Below are 16,490 nucleotides of genomic sequence, written 5' to 3' on the forward strand. Positions count from 1 at the left end.
CATAAATACTTATAAAAAATACATTTAAAAAAATCCTATTTTTTAAGACATTCCAAACTGTGAGAGGAGGTTTGTGTAATTTTTCACAATCTGAAAAAGGTCTGTATTTTTATACAAACTTCAAAAAATAAAAATAAATAAATAATCTGTCTTCTGTCTTATTTTATTAGCTCACTTGTTTAACATTAATTGCCGGTTTACAGTAGAAATAAGGCTTAATTTGTATAATTACCACTCGAATATTTTCAGCTTGTAGAAAGGATTGAAAAACATGCTTATCCGAACGGCCCGTGCAGGAGCTCACCCTCGCCATTGCCGCTCCAGGGGTGTGGCAATGGCTGCAGCACTTGCTCAATGCATTTTCTTCTCTAAGCCCTCAGTCTTCCTTCGGACCAATAACTCGAGAGGCTTCACTTTCTCTGTACGTTTCTCTTCCTCTTCTCCCTGCTCTTCTACTCTCTCTGCAGATAAGCTTCACCGCCAGAAATGGAGACAACCGGCGGTTTCGGTACTGGATATTGGCGGAGTCAAGATTTCTAAAGAAGGTAACTTACCCGCCTCACAAAATCGCACTTTAAGAGCTGGGTCGGTCTTATTTTCACATCGCGAGTGTTTAAAATGTTGCAATTTGTTGGTATAATTTGAAATACTAGCGTTGGATTTGCATTTTTCCAATTTATGTGTTGGTTCATTTTGTATCGTTTTATTCTATTGCTATAAGCTATTTGGCGAAATTGCAGTTCTCTGTAATGGTTCCGCATTTTTTTACTATCGTGGGTGTTTGAATTTCCACGTTTTGTAGGTTAAATTAATCGGGGTTTATCGGGCAATAGAAGTCATGTGCTGGTTATTTTGAATTTTAGTTATTAATTGATATATTTGGATAGCGGGTTTAGAATGTCTTCTAGCTTAATTTTCTTTAGGAAGTTTGAATTTATCCTGTAAAATTGTCTGGGTTTTGGTTTAGTTAAATTTCATTATTAGTTGGTTAAATTTAATGGAATGGCTTAGTGTATTTGGATAATGGGGCTTTTAGGAGGTGGAATGACACGCAGTGTATGAGATGCTGGTCCTTGGAACTTGGAGCGGTGTGTTTGCACGTGCGTGTGTATGTTGTCTGTATTTTCAAGATCTGCGGACTAGTTTTGATGAATTTTTCTAGGATGGGCCAAGTGAGCAATGCGGTAGATGCAGATTTCACGAAATATGTCAGCTTTGCATTTTTATTTTTTATTTTTGGTTTAAGCAAAGTATAGATTTTCCAAAATATGTCAGCTTTGTATTTTATTTTATTTTTGTTTAAACAGAGAATTATGCTGAGAGAAAAGACAACATCAGATAATTGCCTTTTTTGTTTTTTTAAGTTTTGTATATTTTGTGAATTTGGAATCCATGTACTGGTTTTCATTGGTTTAGTAATGGGTTTGTAGATTTGGTGAGGGATGACCCAACAAACAATGTACCAGATGCTATTTTTTCAAAACTAGGGATGCAACTTCACATGAGGGATCGACATCCAATCGGGATTTTGAAGAATGCGATATATGACTATTTTGATAAAAATTACTCCAACAAATTTGATAAGTTCGATGATCTCTGCCCAATTGTATCTGTAAAAGAGGTGCGATCATCAGTTCATTCTAGAATGTGTAACAATTCCATGCTTGTTTCATTGTTGTGCTCTAATGTGCCTGTGCCTGTTCCACTCATGGGTAAGTGCATATCCTTGTCAATTTTTTGATCTATTTCTCAGTGTGCTGTCTGCATATAGTTACCCTTTTGATATTTACTCCTTGATGGCGTAGTCCTTATGTTTGGTGTTGAACATTGAAAATCAAATTAGGGTTTGCATGTGATACCAATTTATGTTAGGGCAGCATAAGAGTCTATGAGCCAAGCATAAGCAAAGAGAGCCACTAAAGCCGCCGAATCTCTCAGCTTGGTTAAATTATTGACTTTCTAGTTTTTATCTGACACATTTTTTGCTAGTTCTTGATAGTGCACAGTAAATTAGAAAATCATTTTGAACAATAGGATTTGGCTCTTTTAGAGGTTATCTTAGTTGTAGATTTTTCTTTGAACTAGATTTCATGGAGACAAAGGGGGATTGTATGACAGGGCTCACTATTTTCTAATTTAATTAAGAAACTCTAAACCAAGCATTTTTCCCCTGAAATTCCGTGGGATTATTTCATATAAAATTTAATAATGGCTTGTAAAGAAGCAGGTCATGTGGTGCGTAAGGTTCCCATGCCACATTAAGGATTGGGGAGAGCATGATGCGTGCTGCCTTAACCCTACATTATGGAGAGGCTGTTTTCATGGTTTCAACATGTGACCTGTAGATTTTGTTGCAGCACCCTTACCATTAGGACAAGGTTGGCAGATGGCCTCTAAAACAGTGAAAAGAAAGGGAAGAGAGATTCTTCTATTTTGAGCCTCCAAATAAGCCATGAGGAGATCAATTAAGAACCATTAAGAAGGATATAAAGGTTCTGACAGTTCCACTAAATTTCTCTTTGGAACCTATTCTTTTGAGAAGTTATGGGAGTATTCAAATAAGATGGTAACTCTTACGGCTCTGACAAATTGGTATGCTGTTCTGATATGCAGCCTCGTTATGCTTGAGTTACCTAGACTACAACTTTTAACGGTGCATGAAATTGGAAGAGACTCATTGAACTCTATTTAGCCTAAAGTAAATGGGGTAGCTTATCCATACATATGACACATACGTATGCATGTATGTGAATACATGCACAACAGCACAAGTGTTAAGAAATGCCTTTGATTTAGTTTAGCTGGTGGTTTTCAAGAATTTGGAATGATTGCAAGAGAAGGAATAAAGAAATAATCTATGATGTGCAGACTCAAACATGCATGAGATGGAAGATGCCCTTTGTCAACGACTTGTAACGACCCCCGTAATCCCCAGTCCATTCTCTCTTGCTTGGAAGAAAAGAAAAAATAAACCGAGAGAGTAGATGCACAGGCACATGATTTATTTGTGGGGCCTGACTGCACTTATGCATGCTTGAGTTTGGTTGGTGTGTATATGTATGTGAAAGAACAATGGAAGGGAATAACACAGTGTTATCTCCACAATGGAAATACATAATATATTTATTTTTATTTGCACATTGAAATAAATAAAGATAGGCACCTTGCCAGTTTCCAGGCAAGTAATAAGATGGAGGTGGACACAGTTGGTGTGTCAACTAGGCTGAACACCCCAATAGTTGATAAGAGGTGTACATAGCAAGCAATTTACTTAATATAATGGTAAAACATTGCATTTCTCAGCACATTTATTGAATATTTATGTATTTACAAAATATGAAACAGAAGGAAAGACTTTGTTTTATTAATCATTTAAGATAAATACAGTGCATAAATGTGCACTGCCAGGAGAAGAAAATGAACATTCACTTAATTGATATAAAGGAAGGCTAACAATAGTGTATATTTGTAGTTTGATGCCAAAATCATAGTAGAATTCTTCATAGAGCAGTTATTAAAAGAAATAAAAGATACTTTACAGATATCCACAAGGACCCTAATCTTTGAAGATGTCTCTACTGGAAATTTCTGCATTCTCCCTCAATGCCTATGCTCCATAAAAGATGGGTTGTACCTTCCACATTATTGATCTTTAGAGCTCTAAAAAGTTTCTTAGCTCCTGAAGTATGAAACTTATCCTTTCTTTTGAATTGAAGTGGGGTGCGCAGAGTGTATTCTTATGCATAGACGGAAACAAAAGGCCTATCTTTTGTTTCTTTTACTTTTTTTTATTTTTAATGGAAAATAGAAGATGGTTGCAAGTGTTTATTTTTTCCCGTTGGGGAAAAAGCTGTGTTTTCTAGTACAAAAACTGATCTCTGCTCCTAACTGAAAAACTGCTTATCTTAACCATCTTTGCTTTGTGCTCATATATAGAAAATCTATCAGTTATTTTATTAAATTCTATAGTGATGAATTATACAATTTCTTGTTCACTGTCACTGCACATTTTATTTTGTGATGTTTGAATTTTGTCAGAATGTTGTTTGCATTCCTGTGATTGTGAACATACTTATTGCAGAACTTTGATGGTGTCCTGGTACCTGCTGATCATGTGAGCAGGAGTTATAACGACACATATTATGTGGACTCTGGAACTGTCTTAAGGTGCCATACAAGTGCACATCAAGCTGAACTGTTAAGGAAGGGGCACTCCCATTTCCTTGTAACTGGAGATGTTTATCGTAGAGATTCTATTGATTCAACTCATTACCCAGTGTTCCATCAGGTTTCGTGTTCTTGATTGTTGAAGTCATAATTCTATAGCAACAGATTCAGTTTCCATTGCCATCTTATTGGTGAATTTGAGTCCTGATCATGCAGATGGAAGGGGTTTGTGTTTTTACACCACATGATTGGGAGGCATCTGGCATGGAACCTACATCTTATGCAGCAGGAGATTTAAAGAAATGCCTAGAGGGTTTGGCGCGGCATTTATTTGGTAAATATGGAGTGGGAGCTTGACTTGAGCAACCGCATATTTTTGTTACTTGCTGGCATAGTGAAAAAATATTGTATTTAACATTTATTTCGACACTGCATAAAATTGTGAATAAAGTGGAAATAACGAAATGATGAATTGCAGAGTGTGGCTTGTTTTTGTTTAGTGTTATATTAGGATAATATTGGAATGCACATGATTCAATGCATTTGTTAAGCGTTTGATTAGCAAATTGCTTGCAAGAAATTTCTGTTCTGATACAGACTGGCAACCAATGTAATAGTCAAGAATATTCTTGACCTTCTCCAGAAAAGCAGAATTAATGATTGCAAATTCTGGTGGAATATGTAGCAGATTGTGTTAGTGAAATCCTTTTTTGTGTGTCAGCCTAATTTTTTGAAATATTTAACTTAGGTGCTGTGGAAATGCGCTGGATTGACACCTATTTTCCATTCACTAATCCATCATTCGAACTTGAGATATATTTCCAGGTATGCATGCAGTCTTCATTATTTCCATGTATTGGTTGGTGGCTAATTTGACTTTATTATGTGGTTGGGTTGTGAATTTCTTTTTGTAAGATCCCGACACTTTTGGTTTAGCTGTTTTGAAAACATTCTTTAGTTGTTCTCATGAGAAGCAGAGGACTAATGAACACCATCAAGAAATTAGCAAGGGTGGGGTTTTAATCCTATATGACACATTTCTAATTTCATTATTTGGAAATATCTTTGAAAGGATACAAGGAAGTTTATCTTCTCAAAGATTATCTTATTTCTAGATACATGCACACACCCACACAAGGCACTAAATTTGACAGTTTGAGTGCTATAAATCTACTGAGATTGTCAATTTAAATGCTAAATAAAGTAGTTAAGATATCCTTGAATGAATTTAAACAATGCAATACAAATAATATACCACACATTATTCAAAAACTTCCTTTTTCTTTTTAGATTATCTACATCACAACCGTCACTACAACTTGTAAGTGGCAGGTTGCCACTTAGTATGGCAAGTGAGTCACTGTTTGAAGTAGTGTTTATAAGGTGTACTTGTGGAATAATATTGTGATAGGTGAGGGTTTGAAGGTGGACAATTTATGAAATAAGCTGTTGATTCTGACTATTTACTATTTTGGGCTCTGAACCTTGGGTCTAGGGCTTAACGTCCGGAGAAGGATTAGGTAATAAAAAATGAGTCTGACATGTCAAACTAAGCATGATAGGACCCATGGACAATTAACTGATTCATGCCTAGAAATAAGCTGTTGAAAATTCTGAATATTTACTACATCACATGGAGGAGGATTAAGTTGAATAAAGTAAGAATTCCAGAAGTGCAACTACTGCTGCTGCCTGCAGACATGAATGGGAATTTTCATATTTATTCAGAGAACTATTTGTATTGGGATTTATAATCCCATACGATGGGTATTTTGTAGATTTTTTGTTTTATTACCTATATACAAAAATAAAAGAGATATTCAAAATTGTAATAACTATCATGGAATTAAACTTATAAGTCATACGATGAAACTATGGGAAAGGGTAGTTGAACAAAGATTAAGGTTAGAAACGAAGGTCTCAAAAAATCAATTTGGTTTTATGCCTGGGAGATCTACCACAGAGACTATTTATCTTTTAAGAAGATTAATGGAAAAGTTTAGGGAAAAGGAGAGGGACTTGTAAATGATATTTATTGACCTTGAGAAAGCATATGATAGGATACCTAGGGAAGTTCTGTGGTGGGTTTTAGAAAAAAAGGGTATATGTAGTAGGTATGCCGATGTCATTAAGGATATGTACGATGAAGTAATGACTAGTGTAAGGACTATATATGGAGAAACTAGAGAATTTCCAATCACCATAAGTGTACATCAAGGATCTGCTTTGAGTCCTTATCTTTTTGCTTTAGTGATGGACCAATTGACTAAGAGTCTTCAAAAGGAGGTTCCATGGTGTATGTTGTTTGCAATTGATATTGTATTAATTTACGAAACTAGAGACGGAGTAAAGGCTGAGTTAGAATTATGGAGAGAAGCTTTGGAATTTAGAGGCTTTAGGATAAGTAGAAATAAGACAGAATATATGAAATAATGAAATGTAATTTTAGTAATGATAGGAGGAATATTGGAGATAAAGTTAAACTTGATGATGAAGAAATAAATAGCACTTGTAGATTTCGATACCTTGGATCTATTATGCAAGTTGAAAGAGAAATTGAAGATGATGTTATGCATAGAGTTAAAGCAGGTTGGGTAAAATGGAGAAGTGCTTCAAGTATGCTCTGTGATCGTAGAATATCCTTAAAATTGAAAGGGAAGTTTTATAGGATAGCTATAAAACTAGTCATGCTATATGGATCAGAATGTTGGGCGACGAAAAAACATAATATCCAAAAAGTAAAAGTTGCCGAAATGAGAATGCTTAGATGGATGAGTGGTATAACATTGAAAGACAAATTAAGGAATGAACTTATTCGTGGTTAGTTAGGTGTAGCTCCTATAGAAGATAAGATAAGGGAGGGACAACTCAGATGGTATGGATACTTGCAATGTAGGCCACATAGTGCACTTGTGAGGAAAAGTGACTTAGTTACTATGGGAGGGCAGTAGAAGGGGTAGGGGTAGACCTAAGATAACTTGGGAAGAAATAGTGAGTAAGGATTTAATATCCTTGAATCTATCAATAGAAATGGTCCATGATTGCATAAATTGACAGAAAATGATTCATATAACCGACCCCGCCTAGTGGGACTAAGACTTGGTTTTGTTGTTGTGTTTATTGAATTCAGTGGTCATTTGGTACTAATAATTTAGATTTTTCATTGAAGTTTTCTATCTTTGTGGTTGTTTTTTCTTGGGGCAAGGTTGAAGAGGTGGAAATTTATTTTGCATTTCATGGAAAAGATTCAAGGAGCCCAAATTAGCATGTCTATGCTTTCAGCATAGAGGCCATTTTGATCTTATCAGTTGGATTTCATTGTTCGTTTTTTATGGCTTTAGTTGGTTCATTTTTTATCACGTGTCACATTCACTTCCATTCAGAGCGTGGTTTTTAAACCCGCATGGGGCTGGCCGGTCCAACCAGGTTTGACCAGAACTCCAGCAGGCCAGTCTGGTAAAGTCCCCAAAACCCAGAAATCTACAGAACCAGTGTTGGACTAGCTGATCCAGCCGAACCAATCTGAACCAGGGTCAACAACAGTCAACCTGGCCACTTACAAAATAAAAATAAAACAAATAAAACGTTTAAGAGTATAAGCTTCTGCTGAAGAAGAGCCTGAACCTGGAACCTCCCATTGTTTTCGGACTGCTGATTACCACTAGAAAACTTAATGCATGTGCTTAAATACCAACTAAATAATACATTTGCCAATAAGTAATGTATATTAGACACAACGCTCTTATATTTCAATATCTTTTTGACTCTTAATAAATGGAAATAATAGTATTAGTAATATTAGTGTGATAATAATAAATTTCAAGAATATTTTAGTATTTATTTTATCTAAAATGTATCATGCCAGTTCAACCACTGGTTTAAGTCACCTGCCTGATCGATCCAGTGTCTTTTCTGGGTTGGACACTATTCAGTGTTTTAAAACCACGATGCGGAGTACCTATCATCTTTTCTCTTCATATAATATCAACTGTCTTTTCCCCCTTTACCTGCCAAAATATTGCAAATGGAGAATGCCTACTTTGTTGAAGTTGGTCATGGACAGATCCTAAATATTCTTCCCCTTACATATTCCATTTTTCTTTTACCTACTAACTCATATTTTCAATTGAAATTTCTACATAAAGCTCATAATAATGAAAGCTGCTGCTGGTCTCTTACAATGTGGGCTCATAAATTTGTGTGGCCTTGAAATAAGGAGTGCAACTTTGTAGTTTATGAACCTTAATGGTTTTTTTACCATTTATCTCCTCAGTGCCTGGTTGAGTTTTTTTTTTTTCTTTTCCATATAATTTTCTTGAACTGATAACAAAATACCTTGTTAGTTTTTACTGCAAGTGTTACAAAATCAAAATCAGCATTTGTATTAATAAATAATAAGAAAAACAAGGCCTTAAAATTATTATATAGATATTCTCATGGCAATCGTATATCAGTGAGTATTGAGTAGTATGCTAATATTTTGTTGTTGTTGTATTATTTATAAGTAAATAAATATTGAGAGCCGTCATCTTTTTCAGGAAAAGTGGTTGGAGGTTTTGGGTTGTGGGGTGACAGAGCAGGAAATATTGAAGAGAAGTGGTAAAATGAATAATGTTGCTTGGGCTTTTGGGCTTGGATTGGAGCGGCTAGCAATGGTTTTATTTGAGATACCTGATATCCGTCTTTTCTGGTCAACTGATGAGCGGTTTTCCTCCCAAGTAATTTCCGAGTACATCATAATATGCTGTGCTTTCCTCTCCTTTGCTTGTTCTCTCTGTTTCATAATGTTGAACCCCTCATGAAATAAGGCAATTCCTTGGAACCTTTAACATAGTGGTAGACCTAATTTTCATCATCTATCTCTCTCCTTCTCAATGCAGTTTTCCAAAGGTCAGCTTGGCATCAAGTTCAAACCATTTTCAAAGGTATGAATAATGCTGACTGTTAAGTGGATTAGTATATTTTTCCACGCAGAATTGTTTTCCTCTGTGGCTTGAGCTTAATTGAGAGAGGCACAGAGTTTTTTGTTAATGTCTCTTTGATGTCTATTGAACCCCAGCTACTTAAGTTTAACCTTAGAAAATATTTCATCATTACACTTGTTATATTGAAGTTTTATTTCTGCATATATTATATTATGAAATTCACTAGTGAAATCTCTAATTAGGTACATAAATTATTCTCTTTTTGCAGTATCCTCCTTGTTACAAAGACATGAGCTTCTGGATAAACAAATCATTCACCGAGAACAATCTATGTGAAATTGTGAGAGGAGTTGCAGGGGATCTTGTGGAGGAGGTATTCCTTCATGTATACTAGTAATACTGCCCTCAAACAATAGTCCTTGAGTATTTATGATGAATTGTTTTGTCCTCTCTACTAATATCTTTACTATTTTATTGACCATAATATTTTTTTGGATAAAAGCTGATGTGATAATTATTTGTAAAGCAACATGGGTTTGGTATGAGGCTTTGAGAAAATTAAAAGAAACTGGAGGCAATAAAATGATTAATTTACTGATGATAGGAATAGGACGTTTAGCGTTTAATTTTCTTGTATATGTTAGTGTTCCATATCATTATCCATACCCATTTAATAATTGAAAAGAAAACAAAAATTCTTATAAATAATTTTAGTACTCAATACTTTTTAAACTCAATTATGATAACTTATTATCAATTTATTTTAAAAAACATCTAAAGTCTGTAATTTATTTAGATATATTACTCGAGATTACTTGTAATCATGTGCAACACATGTTAATATTTACTTGGTGGCATATTTATTATATATGTGCGTGTGTGTGTGTATATATATCATATGGAAGCATGAACAATGTAAATCATCTGATGGACAAAATATACTAATATATATATATATCATATGGAAGAGAGGGAGTTAGTTACTGTGGAGGGCAGTAGAAGGGGTAGAGATAGACCTAAAATAACTTGGGAGGAAATAGTGAGTAAGGAACTAGGGATTTAATATCCCTGAATCTATCAAAAGAAATGGTCCATGATCGCGTAAATTGGCGGAAAATGATTCATATAGCCGACCCCACCTAGTGGGACTAAGGCTTGGTTTTGTTTTTGTTGTTGTTGTTTTCTGGTCTTTAATTTGTTCCTTGGGGCTGATGAATGTGCAAGCTACTTGTGAAAACACATTATCCAAGTTTTAACAAGCTCACTTGAACCTGTTTCCTAGCCACACAAACCAAGCTCAATCCTAGTGCTTGGCTCAGTTGGTAATGAGGCCCTGAATAAACATGGTGTGGCTTAATTATGCTTATGAACATTTTATCTTGGTCTTGTGCAGAATTGGACCAAATCATTAAGCACCATGACCTAACAATGTACAGCACATGCATGGGCACGTGCCCACGCAATACAAATAAGAAAAGAAAGAAAACAAGCAAGTCTCCGTATTAAAGGCTAAATGTCACATAAAGCCAATTAGGAGTTGTTAAGAGGTGAGTTATTAGATAATTGCAGCAGTAGTCGAGAAGTCGCGTTCAAGAGTCACAGCCTTCTTGCCAAAGAAGATAAATGTGAATGTTTTAATATGATGTTCTTGTACTGCTCAATAGTTATTATTTAATGTTTACTTTTTAAATAGATAAACACGCTTTAGTAGGAGGCACTAAAAAGAGTGCAACCCATGTACACGCATAGTATAAAATATGAAAGAAAAATCCACCTCAACAACAATACGATTCCTTTCAAATTGAAAAATATACGTACATGCATATACATAGATATCGTTTGTTTGTAGTTTTACAGAAGCATGCATCAGTGCATGAATGAATCATGTATGTATGTACCAGTTTGAAACAATAATGTAATTCCATGTGGTGTGGCATAGTAATGGGTATTTTTGAAGTATACAGAAGTGTGCAATATGCATTGATATTATTTGTTTTATGTTACATATACACATGGCTTTTTTATATAAATGTCAATGCAGATTAAGATCATAATAACTCTGCAATACCAAGCTATGCTTATAAAAGAGAATGGTAATAATCTGCAACAAAAGCTGGTCTATTATTCCCCCAGCCCTCTTGGGAATTGCTTTGCTCACTGTCCAATGATCAATTTTCAAAATTTGGAGTTTTCGCCTGATCACTTTGAAGCAATTAAATCAATATCTCCACTAGTAAAATTGGAACCCCATCTAAATCTATTGTTGGGCTTTTTTAAACGCATGAACATCTGTCCAGTGAAGAATTGCAGCCATACTGAGCTTGAATTCCATCCACTAATAAATCATCAGCAAATCCCAAAACATCACCAAATCCAGACAATTCATTTTACCCAGATGACTTTCCACCAGTGAGAAACTCACTTTCAACACTACTGTTTTTTTTTTTTTTTTTTCCTTTTTTCCCGAGTACATGGTTCGGGATGGAGCCATTGCTCCTAAAAAATCTTCACACATCTCAATCCCTGATTGTATCACCCTCAGATGAGCAGCTTCCTTCTCAAAGAGAGCATTCGAAAGTCTTAAATCTCTCAAACCCATTCTGAAGAACCAGTCTTCCAACTTACCTGCCCTTCTGGATTTGTGCCATATTCTGAGTTGGCTTCTTGTCAGCATGAACCTGTACCTTTGCTGGAGAAAACATCAACTAAAGCCCCCTTGATTTGTCCCCTTTCAAGCTTATGAGGCTGAATATGTAGTACCCTTTCTCATTCAAAATCAACCATCCTTTAAATTGAGAAACTCACTTTCAACATTAGTGTTTTCTCTCTTTCTTTGTTTTTTTCGGGTTCATGGTTCTGGGTGGAGCCATTGCTCGAAAAAAATCTTAACACGCCTCAATCCCTGATTGTATCACCCTCAGATGAGCACTCGAAAGTCTTGAATCTCTCAAACCCGTTCTGAAGAACCCGAGCCTTCCAACTTACCTACCCTTCTGAATTTGTGCCATATTCTGAGTTGGCTTCTTGTCAACATGAACCTCTGCCTTCACTGGAGAAAACATCAACTAAAGCCCCTTGATTTATCCCCTATCAAGCTCCTGAGGATGAAGATGTAGTACCCTTTATCATTCAAAATCAACCATCCTTTGTGTTAGTTGATCCATCACCCGATAAATAACCTCTCACACCTTCACCCCTGAACAAAATGCTGTAGGTGATCAAAAACTGTACAGCAGCATATTGACTTTGCTACTACTTAAAAAACCCTAATCCAGAGAAAGAGTAGAAACAAAGGATATGCTCTCTCAAGTCCATCACAGGTACTTCTCTAGGAAACAAGTGAAGCCCCTTACATGTGCCTTCTATCTGAATTCCCAGAGGGATTTCTTTGTCATCCCCCCAATTGGTGCTCATATCCATTTGAAGTCAGAAAAGAGAGGAAGAAAGGACATGAGAAATAAATGAGGCACAGCACCAGAACAGTCTGGTTGGAATTAATATTTCATTTGTTGAAACCGGTCTTTGCAATTCCTTACCAACACCTCTTGAAAAGGTTTTCACTGCAAACTTCTTCTCTTTAGGAACTCTCCCAAAAAGCACCCATGGTGGTAGTCCCTGATTCTAACTCCAAAGAGCATGCCGAGGAAAAGTAAGTATGCACAGCCCTAAACTTTGGAATTCCACAGTAATAAAAATAGCATGCCAAGTAAAAGTAAGCATGCATAGCCACCTCCTTTAGAAGGCTTAGAGGGAATTAATATGTTTGATGATGAGGTTACTAAAGTTGAACATAAAGGTAAGGATGGAATTCTGCCAACTCTAGTCCTAGAAATATCTCAGGAAGACATTGAAACTCAGTGTCTGTGGGATGAATTGGGCTGTAGCCGTAAGTTGTCTGATCAAGGAGGACATGAAGTTAGGCTTGACGGGGGGGAAAATCAAAGGTGAAGAAGGGTCAAAGGGAACTAGCTAATTTAAAGTGTTCAGGGAACCATTGATGGGAGGGGATTAAGAGGGGATTTCCAGGCTGATAATATATATTATTTTTTTTGCTTTTATTTTTTCCTTTTTCTTATTTGAGTTTTTAATTTTTTTTTTGGTCTGAGGATTTAGTATCCTCGTTATGATTGTACAATCGCTTTCTTAATTTATTTTCTTTTGTTATAAAAAAAAAAAAAAAAGACACATTTCCTTGCTTGCACAAATAAACCACTGGAGTTTTGCTGTCCTAGATATGATGATATAGGAGAACGTCATCTGCATTGTCAATGAATCTGCTTAAAAACCTCCATGAAAGGGATAATGAGGGATAAGGAACTCTCTGATGAAGGTAGCTTCCCATTGCATTTTCAAAGCCTATTTGGATGGGTACCACCATAGACCGCACATGTCATCATTATATTATTAGAGAAATGGTTGAGTTTACTAGGTTTTTACATTAACTTATTCACATAAAATTGCCATATTCATGGTTTTTTTTTTTTTTTTGGTTGTATTACATAATTGATTGTTTTGTAGGCAGTTGGTTATGACTCTTAAGAGATATATCGATTTGATTCTTGTTTAAGTTTTGTTTGTGTATTGTTCAATTATGAGGAAGTTCTTCATTTTTAATTAGAGCTTTAGAAGGCTCTTCCCAATTTGAATTGGATAAAATTTTAAGAAGTAAGGCTTACGGCTCTTTAATATGACCTAATCTTGTAAACAGAAATGATTAATTAGAATTCTTCGCCGGTTCTTCCAGAACTCCATTAATTTCTTTTAGTTAACACTCCTAGGAGGCTTTTTAATGAGATTCTGAATCTTCTCTTTCTTTATTATTCTCCTCTTTGCTCTTTCTTCTTCTGCATTCTATTCTCAGCATTAAAGTTCATCCTTCAGTAGAATCAGTACCATATTTTTGTTTTTGAAACCGTAGGCCATTGAACCTGAATTGAAACCTTATCCAGTCATTCTAGTGTTAGAATCTTTCCTTTTCCATGACATTTTTCTCCTAAATCTATGACCATCCATCCCATAATATTAAAACCCTTTTTTCCTTCCACAACGTGAAAGCAAATCCTAGACTGCCTATAAAGGGGCTGCCCTGTTCACAAAGCGCATTAGAGTTTTCCTACATAACTACCTGCTTTAGAAAACCTATTGATCTAGTTTAAGCTTGACTGGTCTTGCATGAATCAAGCTGGACGGAGGTTGGTTGAGCTGCGGGCAAGCGTGAGCTCTGTGAGTGCTCACTTTAATGGAGGGCGAAAAGCTTAAATGGTCTAGTACTCAGCTTGTATACTCTCATTCTGGCCATGCTAGTTGTTGGAGAATCCAGTATATTTTTTCTTTGAGAAGAGAAACAAAATGGTTTGTTTAACTTTTTTTCTTTGGCAATATTTTTCTTGCACCTACGAATGTATTACATGGACGGTGCCCTCAGGCGTTTCCCTGTCGTGATCAAAAGTACACATTGACTCCCTCAACCCTGATCCACTGATAAGTCCTTGATGACAGTGAGACAGGAACTCGTTTTTGTTGTCTTGGAAACTGCATTTCCCCAATGCTCTACTCTATGATTGTGTGGCTAATTGTCAAAAAGTATACCATGTACTCTTCCTTTGGTGCTTTGGATGCTTTTGCCTTCTTATTTTTTGAGAAGACTCTGCATGATGTAATGATGAAGCCTAGGAATTCAGTCAATCTTTTTGGATTTTGTAGAGGTTGAGAGAAAAAAATTATGAATTTATCCTGCCTTTGTTCACATGCAGCAGAATGTTTAAATTTGTTGATAAAGGAAGATGTTAAAAATTGGTGTAGTTAGTTTTCTATGAAGGTGGTTCCCTATTGAAGAGATGAATGTTTTTAGTGTCATCAAAACTTAAAACCTTGCTGTCAATATAGATTTGTTTCAGAAATTTGCAGAAAATCTGTTCTCTGAAACTTCTAAATCTTCATCCTGATGATTGAATACATTTTAATTGCCAGGTGACACTGATCGACGATTTCACAAACGAGAAAGGAATGACCAGTCATTGTTACAGGATAGCATATCGGTCCATGGAACGTTCACTAACAGATGAGGAAATAAATGAGTTCCAGGCTCGTCCCCTCTCCTTTTGTCTCGCTCCCCATTTGGCAGGGGTTTTACTCACCTGATTGCTGCCCTTTTTCTTCCCTTTTTCCCATGCTGACTAGTTATAACCTAACTTTGTTCATAATTGTGGCTGCAGTGGAATGTAAGAGAACGGGTGCAAAATAAGCTGAATGTCGTCCTACGATAAGAATTTTGGGCGCTACCGCATGAATTTGGCAACTTTTTGAATCTAAATTACTTCCCATCAAGTTCTCGACTTCTCTGACATTGAGGCTTTTCCTTTTAGAAATTTCAAGCATCTGTTGGAAAGAGCAATGCATGCATCAAAGCCAGATTTGAAGAGAAAAAATGTTCCAATATTGCAAAGAAAATATATATCAAATATTCTGTGTCAATTGATCAACTGCTGTGGATTTTTGTCAGTAAAAACTGCTGTCTGAATTTTGCTGTTCTTTTTCTTTCTTTCTTTCTTTTTTTATTTCAAATTATCATCAGGAAGATTTGTAAAGAGGTCCCTTTATCTTGAGCCTAACCCTGCCTTTACCATTTCCCTTTTCTTCGTGCTCCCATCTCAAGTTTCTTTTTTGCCAAAGGGAGTTCTGTTTCTCACAATGTCCATTTTGTGAGGAACATGAATGAGAAGGGGATTTGATCCATTTGCTTGAAGTTTGGTTTCCATTTCTCCAGTAGACATGATGGGAGAATTTGGAGTTTGGATTCTCTAAAGAAGTGTTTGTATGATGATTACCTTTTCTCCTGTATTCTTCTTGGAAAACCAAGTGTTTGCTTAGTTGTGAAAAATAATTTTTTTTATATAAAGTTTTTAAAATTACAAAGATATCACTTTATTTTTCTGCTTTTGAGCATTTATTTGTATAAGTTTTTCAATATTTGTTTTCCAAGTTCAAGTAAATGTTGAAATTTTGGGAAAAAGATGTGTTTTTGTATTTCTTTGAAAACCTATAAATAAAAAAATGAGAATTATTTTCCACAATGCTGAACTCCTTGTTTGGAATTTTAAAAATTTTAAAGAAATAAAGTAAAAATATTTTTTAAAAATTTTACTTTTAACATGCTTAGCCATCAAAGGAAGTGGAAAATAAAATTTAAAATTAAAATAAATTTTAATTTTTTGACATAATTAACAATTTACTTTTTTGAAAAAAAAAAAAAATTAAACATATTATGACAATTTTTTCACTTTTAATGACAGAAAATGTTTTTTTCAAATTAAAAAAAAAAATGATTTTCTTGTGTACCTTTTTGTTATTTTCCTATAATAAAAGTCTTGATTTAAAAACACCACACTTGTTTTTACC

General features: G+C 35.3%; 1 protein-coding gene across 2 annotated transcripts; it reads left to right on the forward strand.

Moving 5' to 3' along the window:
- Positions 1–233: 233 nt before the first annotated feature.
- On the forward strand, positions 234–15,703 carry LOC131159315 (phenylalanine--tRNA ligase, chloroplastic/mitochondrial). 2 transcript variants are annotated; one of them, XM_058114111.1, is made up of 10 exons: positions 234–545; positions 1,431–1,621; positions 4,082–4,288; positions 4,384–4,501; positions 4,916–4,992; positions 8,706–8,885; positions 9,048–9,092; positions 9,361–9,465; positions 15,063–15,176; positions 15,308–15,703. In XM_058114111.1, the coding sequence occupies exons 1-10, from the start codon at positions 272–274 to the stop codon at positions 15,356–15,358; spliced, it is 1,362 nt and encodes a 453-aa protein (XP_057970094.1). In that variant the 5' UTR covers positions 234–271; the 3' UTR covers positions 15,359–15,703. The 2 variants fall into 2 exon arrangements, with proteins under 2 accessions (XP_057970094.1, XP_057970093.1); XM_058114110.1 differs by having other exon boundaries at positions 237–545; positions 15,063–15,703.
- Positions 15,704–16,490: the final 787 nt, after the last annotated feature.

This window comes from Malania oleifera, chromosome 7 (genome assembly GCF_029873635.1).
Source record: "Malania oleifera isolate guangnan ecotype guangnan chromosome 7, ASM2987363v1, whole genome shotgun sequence".
Classification (NCBI taxonomy): domain Eukaryota; kingdom Viridiplantae; phylum Streptophyta; class Magnoliopsida; order Santalales; family Ximeniaceae; genus Malania; species Malania oleifera.